Source organism: Myripristis murdjan, chromosome 10 (genome assembly GCF_902150065.1).
Source record: "Myripristis murdjan chromosome 10, fMyrMur1.1, whole genome shotgun sequence".
Lineage (NCBI taxonomy): Eukaryota > Metazoa > Chordata > Actinopteri > Holocentriformes > Holocentridae > Myripristis > Myripristis murdjan.
The window spans coordinates 6714138-6728008 of record NC_043989.1 but is presented as its reverse complement, the minus strand read 5'-3'; the positions used below and the strand labels follow the sequence as shown (position 1 = coordinate 6728008).

General features: G+C 43.0%; 1 protein-coding gene across 1 annotated transcript in view; it reads left to right on the top strand.

Annotated features, from left to right (window-relative positions):
* The window catches only part of glra1 (glycine receptor, alpha 1), a 115627-nt gene extending 102410 nt beyond the window's left edge, over positions 1-13217 (top strand). Inside the window, exon 11 of the mRNA XM_030062805.1 lies at positions 11649-13217. Within this exon, the coding sequence (XP_029918665.1) occupies positions 11649-11936 (288 nt within the window). The 3' untranslated portion in view covers positions 11937-13217. The remainder of the gene's footprint in view (positions 1-11648) is intronic.
* Positions 13218-13871: the final 654 nt, after the last annotated feature.

The window sequence follows — 13871 nt, the reverse complement described above, 5'->3', positions numbered from 1 at the left end:
CGCACCGTGAGTTTAGGTGGGCTTACAAGCCACTACATCCCTCGCTGTGAGAGAAAACACAGCCCGGTTACTAAGAGAATAGAGGCTGGATAGTGCAAGTGGGGGTTGGAAATGTCCCAAAAAAAAAAAAAAAAAATGTATACATATATATATATATATATATATATATATAAAACTTAAATCCCATTGTTATAATCCCCAATCCTCTGAGCTGTGTCGGTAGCAGTCTGTAATAGGTGAGGGAGAAGATTATCGGTCCGCCTGTCACTGCACTTTCAGGTGGATCACACATTGCCCTGACCACCTCGCTCGCTCTACACGTGTATCTCCTCCGTGTCTCTGCACCCTCCCTCCATCCAGCCGCCGGATGAGAGAGCGAGAGATTCCTACATGCAACCGCTGGCTCGGGATTGACCCAGATCTGAGATGTCAAATCTTTTACCTTTTTTTTTTTTTTTTTTTTTTTTTTTTCCACATCGGGGAGGATGATTCCTGCTCATATCACCGAAACAGGAGCTGAATTCAGGTTGACAGTTTGTTTCATTATATGGGTTTGGTATATCAAGATTTTTTTTTTTTTTTCTGCTCAGTTTAGGCCAATATCTCTTTTTTTTTGTCATTGGGGAGTTCATTATTACTGAGTTGCTTCTGCTCATTTCACAAGATAGGTAAACGAGGCTGGGTTTAATGCATGTTCAGTCTTTCAGTTAATGTTTTTTTATTTTATTTATTCATTTTTTTGGGCAACATATGTCTGTCTGCTCATGGCGTGTAGCAGGAAATGAGATTAGGTCAATATCCGGTCAGTGTTGTACTTCAAATAATTTTTTAATGAGTTATCAGGGGAGATTCTTATGCTCATATCACGTGGCTGAGGGCTACATGTATGCCAATGTTCACTCAGTCTTTTATTTCATGTAATTTTAATCTAATTTACTTTAATGGGGAATTTATTTTTTCCCCTCTGGTTGGGAGTACATATCATTTTCATATTGTTTACCGAAGTTTCTGTACATTTCAAATGACCGACGTCAACTTTTTACATTATGCGGCGTTTTTAATTTGGAAACTTCTGTGCATAATGTGAATGTAGGTGAATACACGTCTAACCAGCCACCTGTGATGAAAATGTATGGAGTTATGGTACTGTGAGGCAATTTCAATAAAGACACCCAGCAGATGGCGGAGATGTTATTAAAAGTTGACAAATCACTTTCACCAGTTCGATAAAACTTTAATGAAACTTGTTTCTCAGCAACAGAGAGTAAGATGGAGATAAGAATGAGGCAAGTAGTGGGCAGTGAAGGTATTAAAACAAATAATTACTTGCTAAACTATTCATTACTCACCGCTCACCTGCATGAATGCTTAAATCAACCACCACAGAGTTTATTTGCTTACATTTAAATGCTTCACGTTTATTCAAATATGAGGAAAAAAAAGACAGACAGGAGGCTGAACTGCTTCTCAGCTTACAAATTTTACGATTGTACAGATGGGAGTGCATTAGATGAAAAAAAAGTAGGAAAAAAAAGAGCGATCCAAAAAATTTGAAAAAAAAAAAGGATTTTTTTTTTGGTGGTTGCAAGTTTAAAAACCTTTCAACAGATTCCAATTCAGTCTTTCGAGATCCTCCATTGCTTCAGACACAGCGAGTGCAATGCATCATTACAAGCAGGGCACCCTCAATAAGATCATCACTATTAATCCCCATTGCTCTGTGATGGGGCAGCAATGAAACCCCACTGACACACACAGAGACAGACAGAGACAGACAGAGAGAGAGAGAGAGAGAGAGAGAGAGAGAGAGAGAGAGAGTTGCCGTCCACATTCTTAATTAACCTCTCTCGGCCAGTCCCTCTAATGTGAGTCTAATGTGATCCACAGTGCGAGCACGGCCCTCCATTACAAACCTGAGAGGGCTATCAGTCAGGCCTCGGCTCGCTGCAGAGGAAACTGTCACAACCGAGCTCCAGCCAATAAACCACCGCCGAGGCTGTGGTCCCCGGCCGGCTCGCTCGCCCCTCGCTCACCTCAAAGCGCAAGGGGAGAGAAGGAGGAAAGAGGAAGGGGGGTGGGGGGGGCGGGCGTCGTACAGCTCGTCCTGTTTGTAAGCACTCTGGCCCAGGTGGTGATCAAAAAAAAAAAACGCAAGAACTGCAAAAGAAAGGTTTCAGCGCCAAACGAAACAAAACAGATGGAGTTGCTGTAGGGCCGGCGTGGCGAGTCTTTGTCGCTTGAAGATATTAAAAGCCGCATCAGGAAAGTGTTTGAGCACCGCCGCAATACCCAGGAGGGCCGTTCACTGTCATCACGGGTGTGACGGTGATGCTTCTCAAGGGGATTAACGGCTTTTATGCAACTGTTAGCGATGCAGAAAGGTGTTCTTCAGAGTGGTTCGCAATCATAAAAATAGAAATCATGAAGATGGCCAGAAAGGAAGGAAGGGACGCATCGAACAGCGGGTCCTGTTCATAAGCAGTACGAGGGAAGGAACGTGGTTTATTGTCAAATGAAGCACACAACTAGTGGGCTTACTGGGATGGTGTGTTGCTAATGGAGGACCTGATGCTCTGTCCCCATGTTCAAAGATATGAAAATTTATCAGGAATGTGTTTGAGCGCAGCTGTAACACCCAAGAGGGCTGTTAGCTGTCATCAAGGGTGTGACGGTGATGCACCTCGAGGGGATAATTGCTTTTATGCAACAGTTACGGATGCATGTGCACCTCCTGAAATGCCGTCTACGAATCAGCGCACGTCCAAGAAGAACGGAGAGAACGAAGCTCGCCAAGTGGCTCTGTGTTTACCACTAGACTCGGTGTTAGCAGGCGATGCTTCACAGCCATTCGTGTTTTACAGCAATTATCACCATGGTTGGAATGCGTCTTTGTGTTATGCAATCGAACCCAAGAGGGTTGCTGTGTGTCGTGGGTACAGCAGTGGTGTATGGGTTCATTGGCAGCGTCGTAGTGTCTAGAATCCAAACAAGGAACATCCTCAAGGGTATTATGGCTTTTATACAACGCCTATAATGCATGTGTTCTCTCTGAAAAGTTTACTTTGAGATGGTGCGCGTTCACGAGAGGGAAAAACATGACAGATTACTAACTACCTCTGTGGTTACGAGTGGAAGAGACGCAACAGCGAGCAATAATGGAGCCGCGATCAGATTGCGTGGCTGAAATGGCCTAATGTGTAATTCAAGTGGTTGTGCTGTTGTTCTTGCATCCCTGTGCAGATGTGTGCTCAGTCTGTGTGCTGTGTTTCAGCTCGTCTCGGGCCGGCCGCGGTGTGGAGGGGAGGCTGTCGTTGCAGTGCAGGTAGCTGCAGCAGCAGTCCCAGTTGTGCTGATTTCTGTGGTTTCCACCCTGACGCTTTATTGATTTGTTAGTGACACTGATTGTCCAAGGAGAGAGAGAGAGAAAGAGAGACAGAAAGAGAGGCAGAAGGAGCAATCTCACTGAGGCTACCTGGTTCAGAAGCCTGTCTAATTAGAAAGACAGAGTGAGAGGACGTCAAATGGACAGATACTGCAGCCCTCTGAGAGCGATGAGAGGGAGCGGCGGCTCCTCTGTGTGTTGAGGCGGATGCAGAGTGACATCCCCCCCTGGTGGCCAGCTGCCGCAACTGCGGAGGGATCAGATCAATAGCACCACTCATCCTTGAAGGATAGGCCCGCCTGGCAAGAGCTTGCTTGTTTAACACATACGGGCTCTCTGGATTGAGAAAGGGAGCCCCTCTAGAAATCAAAGGGGAGTCGAACGTCGCTGCCTCTTGTTTCCATTTCAAACAGGACGGTCCATGTCATCAATACAGTCTCTGAGGTTTACAGCACAGAATATGAATCAATGCTCTTACATAAAGAAAGACATTCATTAAAAATAATTATTTGTTTAAAAAAATGTGCAGGAATCCAATTAAGTGCACATTCATCCCTGTTGAATGCATAGAAAATAACTGGCCTACATGACATAGCCCAGATTCCATCCAGTATTAAAGAGGGGCAAAAAAAAAAAAATGCATTAACCCATGTTTCATTTAGCTCCAGGGCAGAAAACTATTAAAGCCTGATGACTGTCCTCTTCCACTCCTCCCTCTCCTCCTCCACCTCGGCAACACGAGGAAGGAAATAGCCGAGAGCAACCGTGGCGCTTTAAGATGATGTCCTCCCTGCAGCTGGCTCTGTTTTTGGGACACTTGGCCTCCTGTGAGCAGAGATGAATGTATGTATGGGGGACAGTGGCCGGAGAGGCATGACCCACTCCCCACGCCGCTGCTTAACGATGACAGCGTCTTATTAGAGAAGCTGAGTCCCTGATTGATCGACTATAATCAGCTCATCAGCCCCGATTAGGTGTTCAGGGGGGGCGCGGAGCTGTTCGTTAGCTCTAAATGCCTCAGTCTCAGAGGCCGCTGTGCAGCTTTGTGAACAAAGGCAGATAAGAGATCAGGGGGATTAAGAGGCCTAAGGAAGTGGAGAGAGTGATCGCTGAGCTGAGCTTCAAGATGGGAAGGTCATCGGCCAAGTGGCGCGCAGCAGACTTGCCCGTTTCCTGACAAAAAAAAAAAAAACACAAAAAAAACAAAACACTTAATTAACATTGAGTGCTTTCCACTGTTGAAGTACTCTGTCATGTATTTATCCTACATCTGTCCTGCATTAGTGGCTACTGCAGACAATTATATCTGGAATATAATACAGTATACCCAAACTAAAACTTCCAGTTGAGCTGATTTTTATGTTTTCACTTAATCTGAAGGATACTACGTTCTTTTTTTTTTTCTTTTTTTGGGTTGAAAAAAATTCCCTGACCTGTTTGGCTTTTATATGAAATCCTTTAAAACCCCACATGATAAAAAAAAAATGTATGGTTGTCACCCCAAAAACAAGGGAGTTTTTCTGACATTTTGGAGATATGACATATGACTCATATCGAAGCCATTTTTTTTTCTTTACCCATAATTCATCTTGTAGCATGCAGTAAGAAAGGTGACATCTAAAACACACACACAGCCACACATTTCATAACCCACAAAAAGCTTGTTTTAAAAATAGAAACGTCTGATGGCGAATAAGGAGTCGAGTAATAAAGAATATACTTATGACGAAACTGAAATGTACATTTATTAATCTGAATGGAGCCCTAACCTGAAAATGAAATGAAAGCATCAGATTTAGCGTGTGAGGATAAAGGTGTCTCTGGCTGTTAGTGGGATCAAGTGTTGGAGCTGGAAGAGAAAGAGGAGGAGAAAAACGCAGCGACAGATCATGTGGATAATCATTCCAGGTCAGTGGCTTGATGAGCGAGAGACATTAACACACCATGCCTTTTGCAACCAGGGACTCCAAAGGAAACAAGTGGAGAGAGAGAGAGAGAGGGAGAGAGAGAGAGAAAAGCAGGGACGGATGGACAGATGGATCGGTGTGAGGATGGATAGATGGTAATCGCGTTACGTCTGGATCGAAGGTGCTGATAGCCAATATTTGTCGCTGATGTGCATTAAATTGTACTAATTTTCCGCCAAAATGTCTTTAAATGCGACGTGGATTCTCTTCTTCCACCACGATTTTGTTCTCGTCAGGCTGGAAAAGCCTCTGAAGCTGCATGTTGATCACGACGGGATCCAAAATAAATCTCTCCAGTGAAACCCAAAAGAAACTGTTTGAGGGTCAGCGGCTCTTTAAGGCAGACTCATGTATTCACAAATTAATTTACAAAAAGACATCGATTAAGTGAATTAACGTATCGTGCAAGGAAAATCAAACATCAGGTTTCCCAGCTTGTTTTTTTCTGTTGTGATGTTCATCATATCAAAGATGGACAACTCTTACTGGTCAATATTTGATCTTAATATCTAATGAAAGGCCAATATTGGCACATCCATATACAACTGTAACCCTTCTTTAAATTACACATTTGAATAAAGTGGATATCAGAAGAAAATTCAGTCTACAAGCAGCTCTGTTACCAAAATATCAGTGTCAGCCTTTAAAAATCCATATCCGCCCAACCCAAGAGCTAAAAGCGAAATATGTAAAACCACACCCACTTAGATATCCCTCTCAGCCCAATTAGATTTGCTCATCGCTGAGTTATTGATACTGAAATATCCTTAAAAGCCCCAAACGACCTCAAAAACAGACAAAGAGAGGGAGCAAAGGGACAGCGGGAGGGGGGGGGGGGACGCTTTGAAACGCATCCAAGAGGAAATAAATCAGAAAATGGGAATATATTTATCTTTATATTTATATTTCGATTCAGATTTCCCTTCCTCGCCGCTTGGCCGGAATTGCTTTCGGGGGGGAAAATCATAAAGCGCAACGCCAGCCGTGAAATTCCTCCGGCCTCTTTTGGGGGAGACGGATGCCGCCGCTAGTTGGGCCTGACACTTTGCGAGGCATGTTTTATGCAAATGCGGGTCTCTAAAACAAGTATCCAGGGGTAATATTTGCAGAGGAGATGGCTGAGGATAGCAGGCCTGGTGTAGTTTGCTTTCTGCGTGCTGCTAATCTGCCCTATTAATCACATCAGCACAGGCACAGACATAAATGCATCAATCAGGAGAGGAAAGCATGATGGATGAGCGAGCTAAGAGGTCCTCTCTCTCTCTTTCTTTCTCCCTCTATCTTTCTCTCTCTTTTTCGATCTTTTGCTTTCTCTCTTCACCTCTGCTGTTGCTTGTATTCACTTTCCCCTCTCTGCTTTTTCACCCCTTTCATTCCTTTGTCTCTCCTTCCCTCCTTCTCTCAGCGCAGTTCTTTTTCTCCTTCGCCACGTCTTTCTCCATCTTTTGCTCTTAGCCTCCGTTTATCGTAATCTCTCCTTCCCCACCTTTCCTTCTTTCTTTTGCCACCTCTTTACTGTCTCTTTTTTTTGTTCTGTCCCTGTTTCCTTTCCCTTTATTCATCTCCCAATCTTCTCTCTTCCTCTCTTTCTGTTTCCAGCTTTTTTCTATCGCCTCTCCTTTCTCTTTTTTTGTCTTTTCATCTTCTTCCTCTCTCCTCTGTTTGTCAGTCTCTCCATGTTTTTGTCCTCCCGCCCTCACATCGTGTCTCTCACGAGAGCCCAGATGTGTCTAAAATAGCGAAAACACCGAATGGAAACCGCATCCGCGTCTTTTATTTTCTTGTAAAACTTATTCCAGCCGCTGAATATGAATCAAACCACAACATTATGTATCACCTTGCGATTTCAATTTCCTAATTGAATTTGAAGATAAAATCTGTTTGACTTAAACTTCAGCAGCGCTAATAACAAAATAACAAAGATACTGGAGAAGGAATGCCTGCAGCTGTCTAAAATAATCCAGTATTACAAGATTACCACACTGCATGATAGACAGATAGGTGAGGAATCTCCTGTAGGGGATTAAGAGCACTGACAAGAACATAGAAAACTAAAAAATAAATAAATAAATAAATAAAAAGGACCTCTAACAACTGATCTTGAGACATTTTTATACTTTTCAAGTCCAAAAAAAATCCCATTACCTTAAAAAGAAATCATTGTATCTTTAATTGTGACATCATGTTGCACCATTAGGGATGTATAAAAAATTCCACCAATAAAAATCTTCACTTTTTTATTTTTTCAATCCCAACACACCACCCAGCTGTGTCTCTCTCCCTAACTGGTATCTGATTGGTTAACACTTTTTTTTTTTTTCTAATGAATGTTGTCCATGTTATGTCCCGCCCCACCATCCTGTCATTACAGGAAAATTAAGGAAGTAAATATATATACTCTGGACTGAATGAATGAAAGGCAGCTCTCACGTCTCTTCCTCCTCCTCCTCCTCCTCCTCTCTTCGTCGTCGCCCTCATCGCGCCTCCTCCTCACGTCCCTCCGCCCTCCACATTAATCACATGGCAGGGAGAATAAAGCAGAGCATCTGTAATAGTTTAGCAGCGTCGCTGAAGGACGGGCAGAGGTCGGCTAGCATGGCAGCTAATGTGGAGACGTGTGTGTGTGTGTGTGTGTGTGTGTATGGTGTAGAATGTGTATGCAAAGAACAAAGTGGCACACACACACATACACATATACATATATACACAAATGCACACACACCCCTATATGGAAGGTTGGCATCTCCCTTTTTGTATCACACACACACACACACACACACACACACACACACACACACACACACAGATGTATACCTGCATGCAGTCGTGGCTGTGTATGCACCACGTGGATGTGTTCCAGAGGTGTGTGTGTGTGTGTGTGTGTGTACATGTATTAACAGTAATAGATGGGATGGCGTCGAGACAAGGACAGAACGGGGACATGAGCGCTAAAAATGGATCTGTGCCTGGTGGTCTGACGCACACGCACTTTTACGCACACACAAACATGACACATACCACACATGGACATGCATGTGCAGATGCATACAGGCACACACACACACACACACCATGAGGAAAAAAAACTCTACTTTTTTTTCAAGGGCATTACAAAAAAAAAGTCATCCCTGGATCTGATTTTTGGGGCATTTTCATTCTTTTTTTTTACTGCAAATTGATGACACATGATACATTTCTGTGCATATTTCCTTAAATAAACCTTCAAATTGCACCACTAAGATACTATTCTGTCTCTCCCTGTGCTAGAAGCTGGCCCCAAGCCTTCCAGAAACTTCTCTGCTCCCAACAAGCCCATTCACTTTTTTTTTTTTTTTTTTTTTTTTTTTTTTAATCATTTCAGTGGTTTTATCTTTTGTCACTGCGGTGGTGTGTTGATGGACATTTTTATCCTCCTCCTGCTGCTGCTGCATGGTGCCAGCACTCAAGTGTCAATTTTGCCGTCAGTGAAATAAAGTGTGAATAAGATTAAATGTAAAAAAAAAAAAAAAAAAAAAAGAAAAAAATGGCACCCTTTTTTTTTTTTTTTTTTTAATGAAAGCATTTTCATTGATTTCACCAGTACATCAGGGGCATTTTTGTACCGAGCTCCTGTTCGTTTATGACCCTGACACACACACACACACACTCACACATGCCAGCGGTGTCTCTCAGCCCATCTCAGTGTTTGTGTTAGAGTCCCTGAACCAGATAAGGGATTCTTTGTGCCCGCTGTAATGAAAAGGCAGGGTGACAGTGCAGATAGCATTTCCAGTATCTCAACGTGCTCGGGTTAAAACACCGTGCACGCCCTAACCTTGAGTACAGCGCATGCCAATCAATCCGATCCATACTGCCCCCACCTTCCTCACTAGCACACACACACACACACACACATACACACACATACATCTCCCGACGGGCAAGATAATAAATGAGCTCTGTGTAGCCGGTGGTGTTTGGCTTCAGCCTGTATCAGCGACCTTTATAAAGGGGAGACATCGGCTCATAAGGCTCGTATAGCCGTGTTGGGTTCATGATTGATCCAGATACGCACAGAATAAATGAAATATTACTCATGAATCATTTCAAAAGTAGCCTAATATCGTTATGTGTTCGCCTCCTGGGAGCAGGAGGTAGTTCCTCTGCTTGTACCTCCTCCTCTCTTCTCCTCTTGTAAATCACATCGGTCAGTTTCCTCCTCTGGGAGCGGAGACCAAGACACTGAACAGCGTCCACGTTTCCATGTTCCTGCTGTCCCCTTTTTACCGCAGAAACCCAAAAGCAGCGGGTACATTTTCACACATGGAAGGTCAACGCTTCGACTATTCATCATCTAACTTGGGGCTCAAAGCAGAGATGGGGACTTGAGTCATTGCGACTTGGACTCAAGTCAACTCGAGTCGCTGTTTTAATGACTTGTGACTTGACTTGACAAAAAATAAAAAATTTCAGACATGACTTGGACTTGGAAGTTTAAGACTCAGGACTTGACTCGACTTTGAGACATGATGACTTGAATGACTTGATTGTTGTTCATTTCATGTTTTCAGTTTGAATATAAAATATAAAATAAATATCTCTAGCCTGGAATATTACCCGGTATACGAGTGCACGCTGGGAATCGTGTTGTAATGATTGGATGACAACCCTGTCAATCAGTTACTAATATCTTATATTTTCTCTTTATTAAGACCGGATTCTGCAGGTAAGATTGTAATAATGTGACTTGACTTGGACTTGACTTGATCTATTACAGCACTTGACTTGACTTGATATAACCTGTGACTTGACTTGACTTGACTTGCCCAAGAAAAAATTACTTACTTGAGACTTGAAGGTTAAGACTTGAGACTTAGTTGAGACTTGCACATGGGTGACTTGATCCCATCTCTGGCTCAAAGTCATAGGATGGCTCGTTTTAAGGAGAACAGAGGAAAAAGACGGGCGTGGGATGTATTTTCAGGAAAATGCAACGTCGATCTAGTTTAGTGCAAAATAACAAAAGCGAAAACTGTGTTCATTGGCAGCTGAAACATAAATAGTAGTGCATTTCTCTACTCAGTGTCTGTGTGAATCCACACGATCCAGTCCAATTGATGCAATTTATCCAAATAACATTCAGCCACAACTGACCATTGGAAAACAGAGGGATCCGTTTATCCATCAGTACAATAAATGTCAAAACTTTTTTATGGTATGACAGCATCAAGTGTGATAAAATATCTATCTATGTTTCTATCTATTTTATCTAAATGTCGTCACTTTGATGTTCATTAGATACTGGTGAGAGCCGAAAGGTAAAAAGTGACCCATTATTTTTCTTTATTAATGTAATGAACTCTGTTTGTGTATTTTTATTCTTATGGTGATTTTATAGTGGTTGAAAAAGAGGCGACACATGATGGCAGAAAACATCCAAACTTGCTCAAACCTGCAAAATGAACACTGCCCTAAAAGGAAAACACCGGTCGTTGTTACGCATCACTTCCTGTGTTATCTCTTGCGGGGAAAAACCTGACGAACGCGAGTTTAGAAATATCAGATGGAGGAGCGTTCACAAACGGACGCTGGCTGGTTTGTGAGTTTTGAAAGCCAGAGATCTCAGCATTATCTCAGTATTGATCAGCAAATATGTTGGTCATTTTGTGCTGCGGGCCAATAACAGCCCTACTTTATGCCCTTTTAAATCATATGAAGAATTAGGCGACACTCGTCTTAGCTCGGCTCCAAGGCCTATTGGTTTTATACTTGGTATTTAATCTTGTTATTAACGGTAAGTGAGCTTTCACTGAAAGGAACTGAAAGGATAATAATAAAGGAATAAAGGACAATAATACCAAAGAAAATGGGATTCAGTGTTAAAGTCGGGGTGCGGCAAAGGCAATTATGAAAACATGAGTGTTTTCCTTTTCAGGCAGTCTGAGAATAAACATGAAAAAAAAAATTCAGAATGACATACACACACATACACACACAGACACACTCACTGGCTTGTCTCACTTTTAATTTTAAATTCAAACTTTCCAAAATATGTGGTTTTCATATGTAAATCTCACCCTAATTATCAGAAGTGAAATTGACTTGACCTCCAACACTGACACACACACACTCTCACAAAATACACACCTAAAACACCCCTACACCTCTGATTGGCACACACACCTCCTTCAAAACACACGACACACTCAACCTCCAGCACACACACCCACAAAACAGTCAGCGTCCCGCACACACACGCACCTCCAACAGTAACGTCTTTTTCTGGTTCCTAACAGCCTGAGTGTTGGCCTGTGTTGCAGGAGGATGAGACGGGCGAGGGGCGCTTCAGCTTCGCCGGCTACGGCATGGGCCCCGCCTGCCTGCAGGCCAAGGACGGCATGGCCATCAAGGGCAACAACAACAACGCCCCGGCCTCGGCCACCGCGCCCGAGAAGAGCGTGGAGGAGATGAAGAAGCTGTTCGTGAGCCGGGCCAAGCGCATCGACACGGTGTCCCGCGTGGCCTTCCCGCTCGTCTTCCTCATTTTTAACATTTTCTACTGGATCATTTACAAGATCATCCGCAGCGAGGACGTCCACAAGCAGTAGTGGGGACGGGAGGAGGGCGAAAGCACGCGGAGTGTACGTACACAGAGAAGGAAAAGAGAGAGGGAAGGGAGACAGAAAGACAGAAAGAGAGATGACTTCCATAGGAGATATCATTGCCCCCCCCTGCACACCTTCCTCATCATCTTCCTCTTCCTCGCCCTGCTGTCTTCCTGTTCAAGGCTAAGTCGCTTTTTGTGGTAGCCCCCCCCCCCTCCCCTCATCCTATTAGACGTTATTTAAAAAATATTTATTGATATCCCTCTGTTCTTTTCTCGTCCTGTTTCACCGTCCCCGTCCCCGCCTCCGTCTCTTCACACCTCCTGAATAATCCGGACCAGTGCAATAGCAATGCAGTAAAATGCATGATATATGAATGTGGCAATATATTTAAGAAAAGATGAAAAACGAACAAGTAAACCATGAAGACTTTTGCAGGTACACGCAACAAACTTTGCGAGAGTCGATGGCTGGGAACTGGACTTGGAATGAGAGGAAACAAAGTCTTGTAAAGGGTCTTGTGTTTGATTTTGGGGTTTTTTTTGTGTGTGTGTTACGACTTGAAGACAGAGATATAATTCTATGAGAAATGATGTGGGGGATGGGCAAGAACCATACAGCACTGTAATATACTCATATATATATCATAAATGGAAAAAAAATATAAACTTTATTTCCAAAGGCGGGCATCTGGAAATGAGGGATTTTTCACAAAAAAAAAGAAAAAAAAACAACTAGGATCGTAGGCGGATCGGTGCTTCCATTAAATAAAGCGATGCAAGGATCATGCGTCCTATATATATCTAGATTTGCTTCAAATGTGTATTGCAAGCACTCGTCGACGCTTCTCTCCCCCCCCGAAACCTCGAACTGCAAAGACACTTGAGATTTCGCGTGGGTTGATGCTGTTGCCGCTATCGACCACGTGATGGACACACACACACACACACACACACACTCACAGACACTCACAGACACACACACAAAAAAATTAATCCGGACGAGCAGCGCTGAAGATAAGAAGACAAAATATCTAATTTATACAGCTGTGGTCAAACGTGTTCCTCTACCTTTCCTTTATTTGTTTCATAATTGCATTTGTTGTTTTGTTTGTTTTTTTTTCTTCTTCTTCTTCTTAAATTCATGTGCCAACTAAACATGTCGCCATGGCCGCAGCTCCAACCTCTCACCCGGAGGACGATGAGGGACGATTTCGAGTCGGTTGTTGCATCGATTGATCTCTTCTCGTGCTTCTTCTGTCTTTGGGGTTAATTTTTTTTTTTTTTTCTAAGATATTGATGGCTTCTGATCTGGGGTTTCATTGATTTTAAAGAAAAACAACAACAAAAGAGTCTAATCGATCCTGGACGGAGCATACAGAGCCCTATTTCCTCGTCGTGTTACTTGAGACTGCACCTGAAACATAGATCTGTTTACATCTTCTTAGTGCTTCCTTGTTTTGACCCCGCCTCGATGTGACACCCCCACCCCCCCCACCCGCCCACCCTCCACCCCATCCCGGCTGAGAGGACATACGTAGGGAATTAGACATATAATAACACCCGTTGTACCTTAATTAACAGTCAGCCATCCCCATCCGACCTCATCATCCACGTGCACCGATGTAGCCGGCCCGAAATTAGCTTTACCATTTGTTGAAAAGCCGCATCGGTCATGGAGTGTGATCTCCTTTATGTAATCATAACCATGTTGGACGGGATTTGATCATTGAGGAGGTTGGTGGGTTCGACTTTGGGCAACTGATTTTCTTTATTTTTCCTTTGCAACAGGCTTTTCTATGCAATGATCAGTATATGCAATTATTATTTTTTTCCTCCCTTCCTTTCAGCTCCTCCATTTCAAAAGCATCACCTTGCTGTGGGTTTTTTATTATTATTATTATTATTATTATTATTATTATTATTATTATTATTTTGG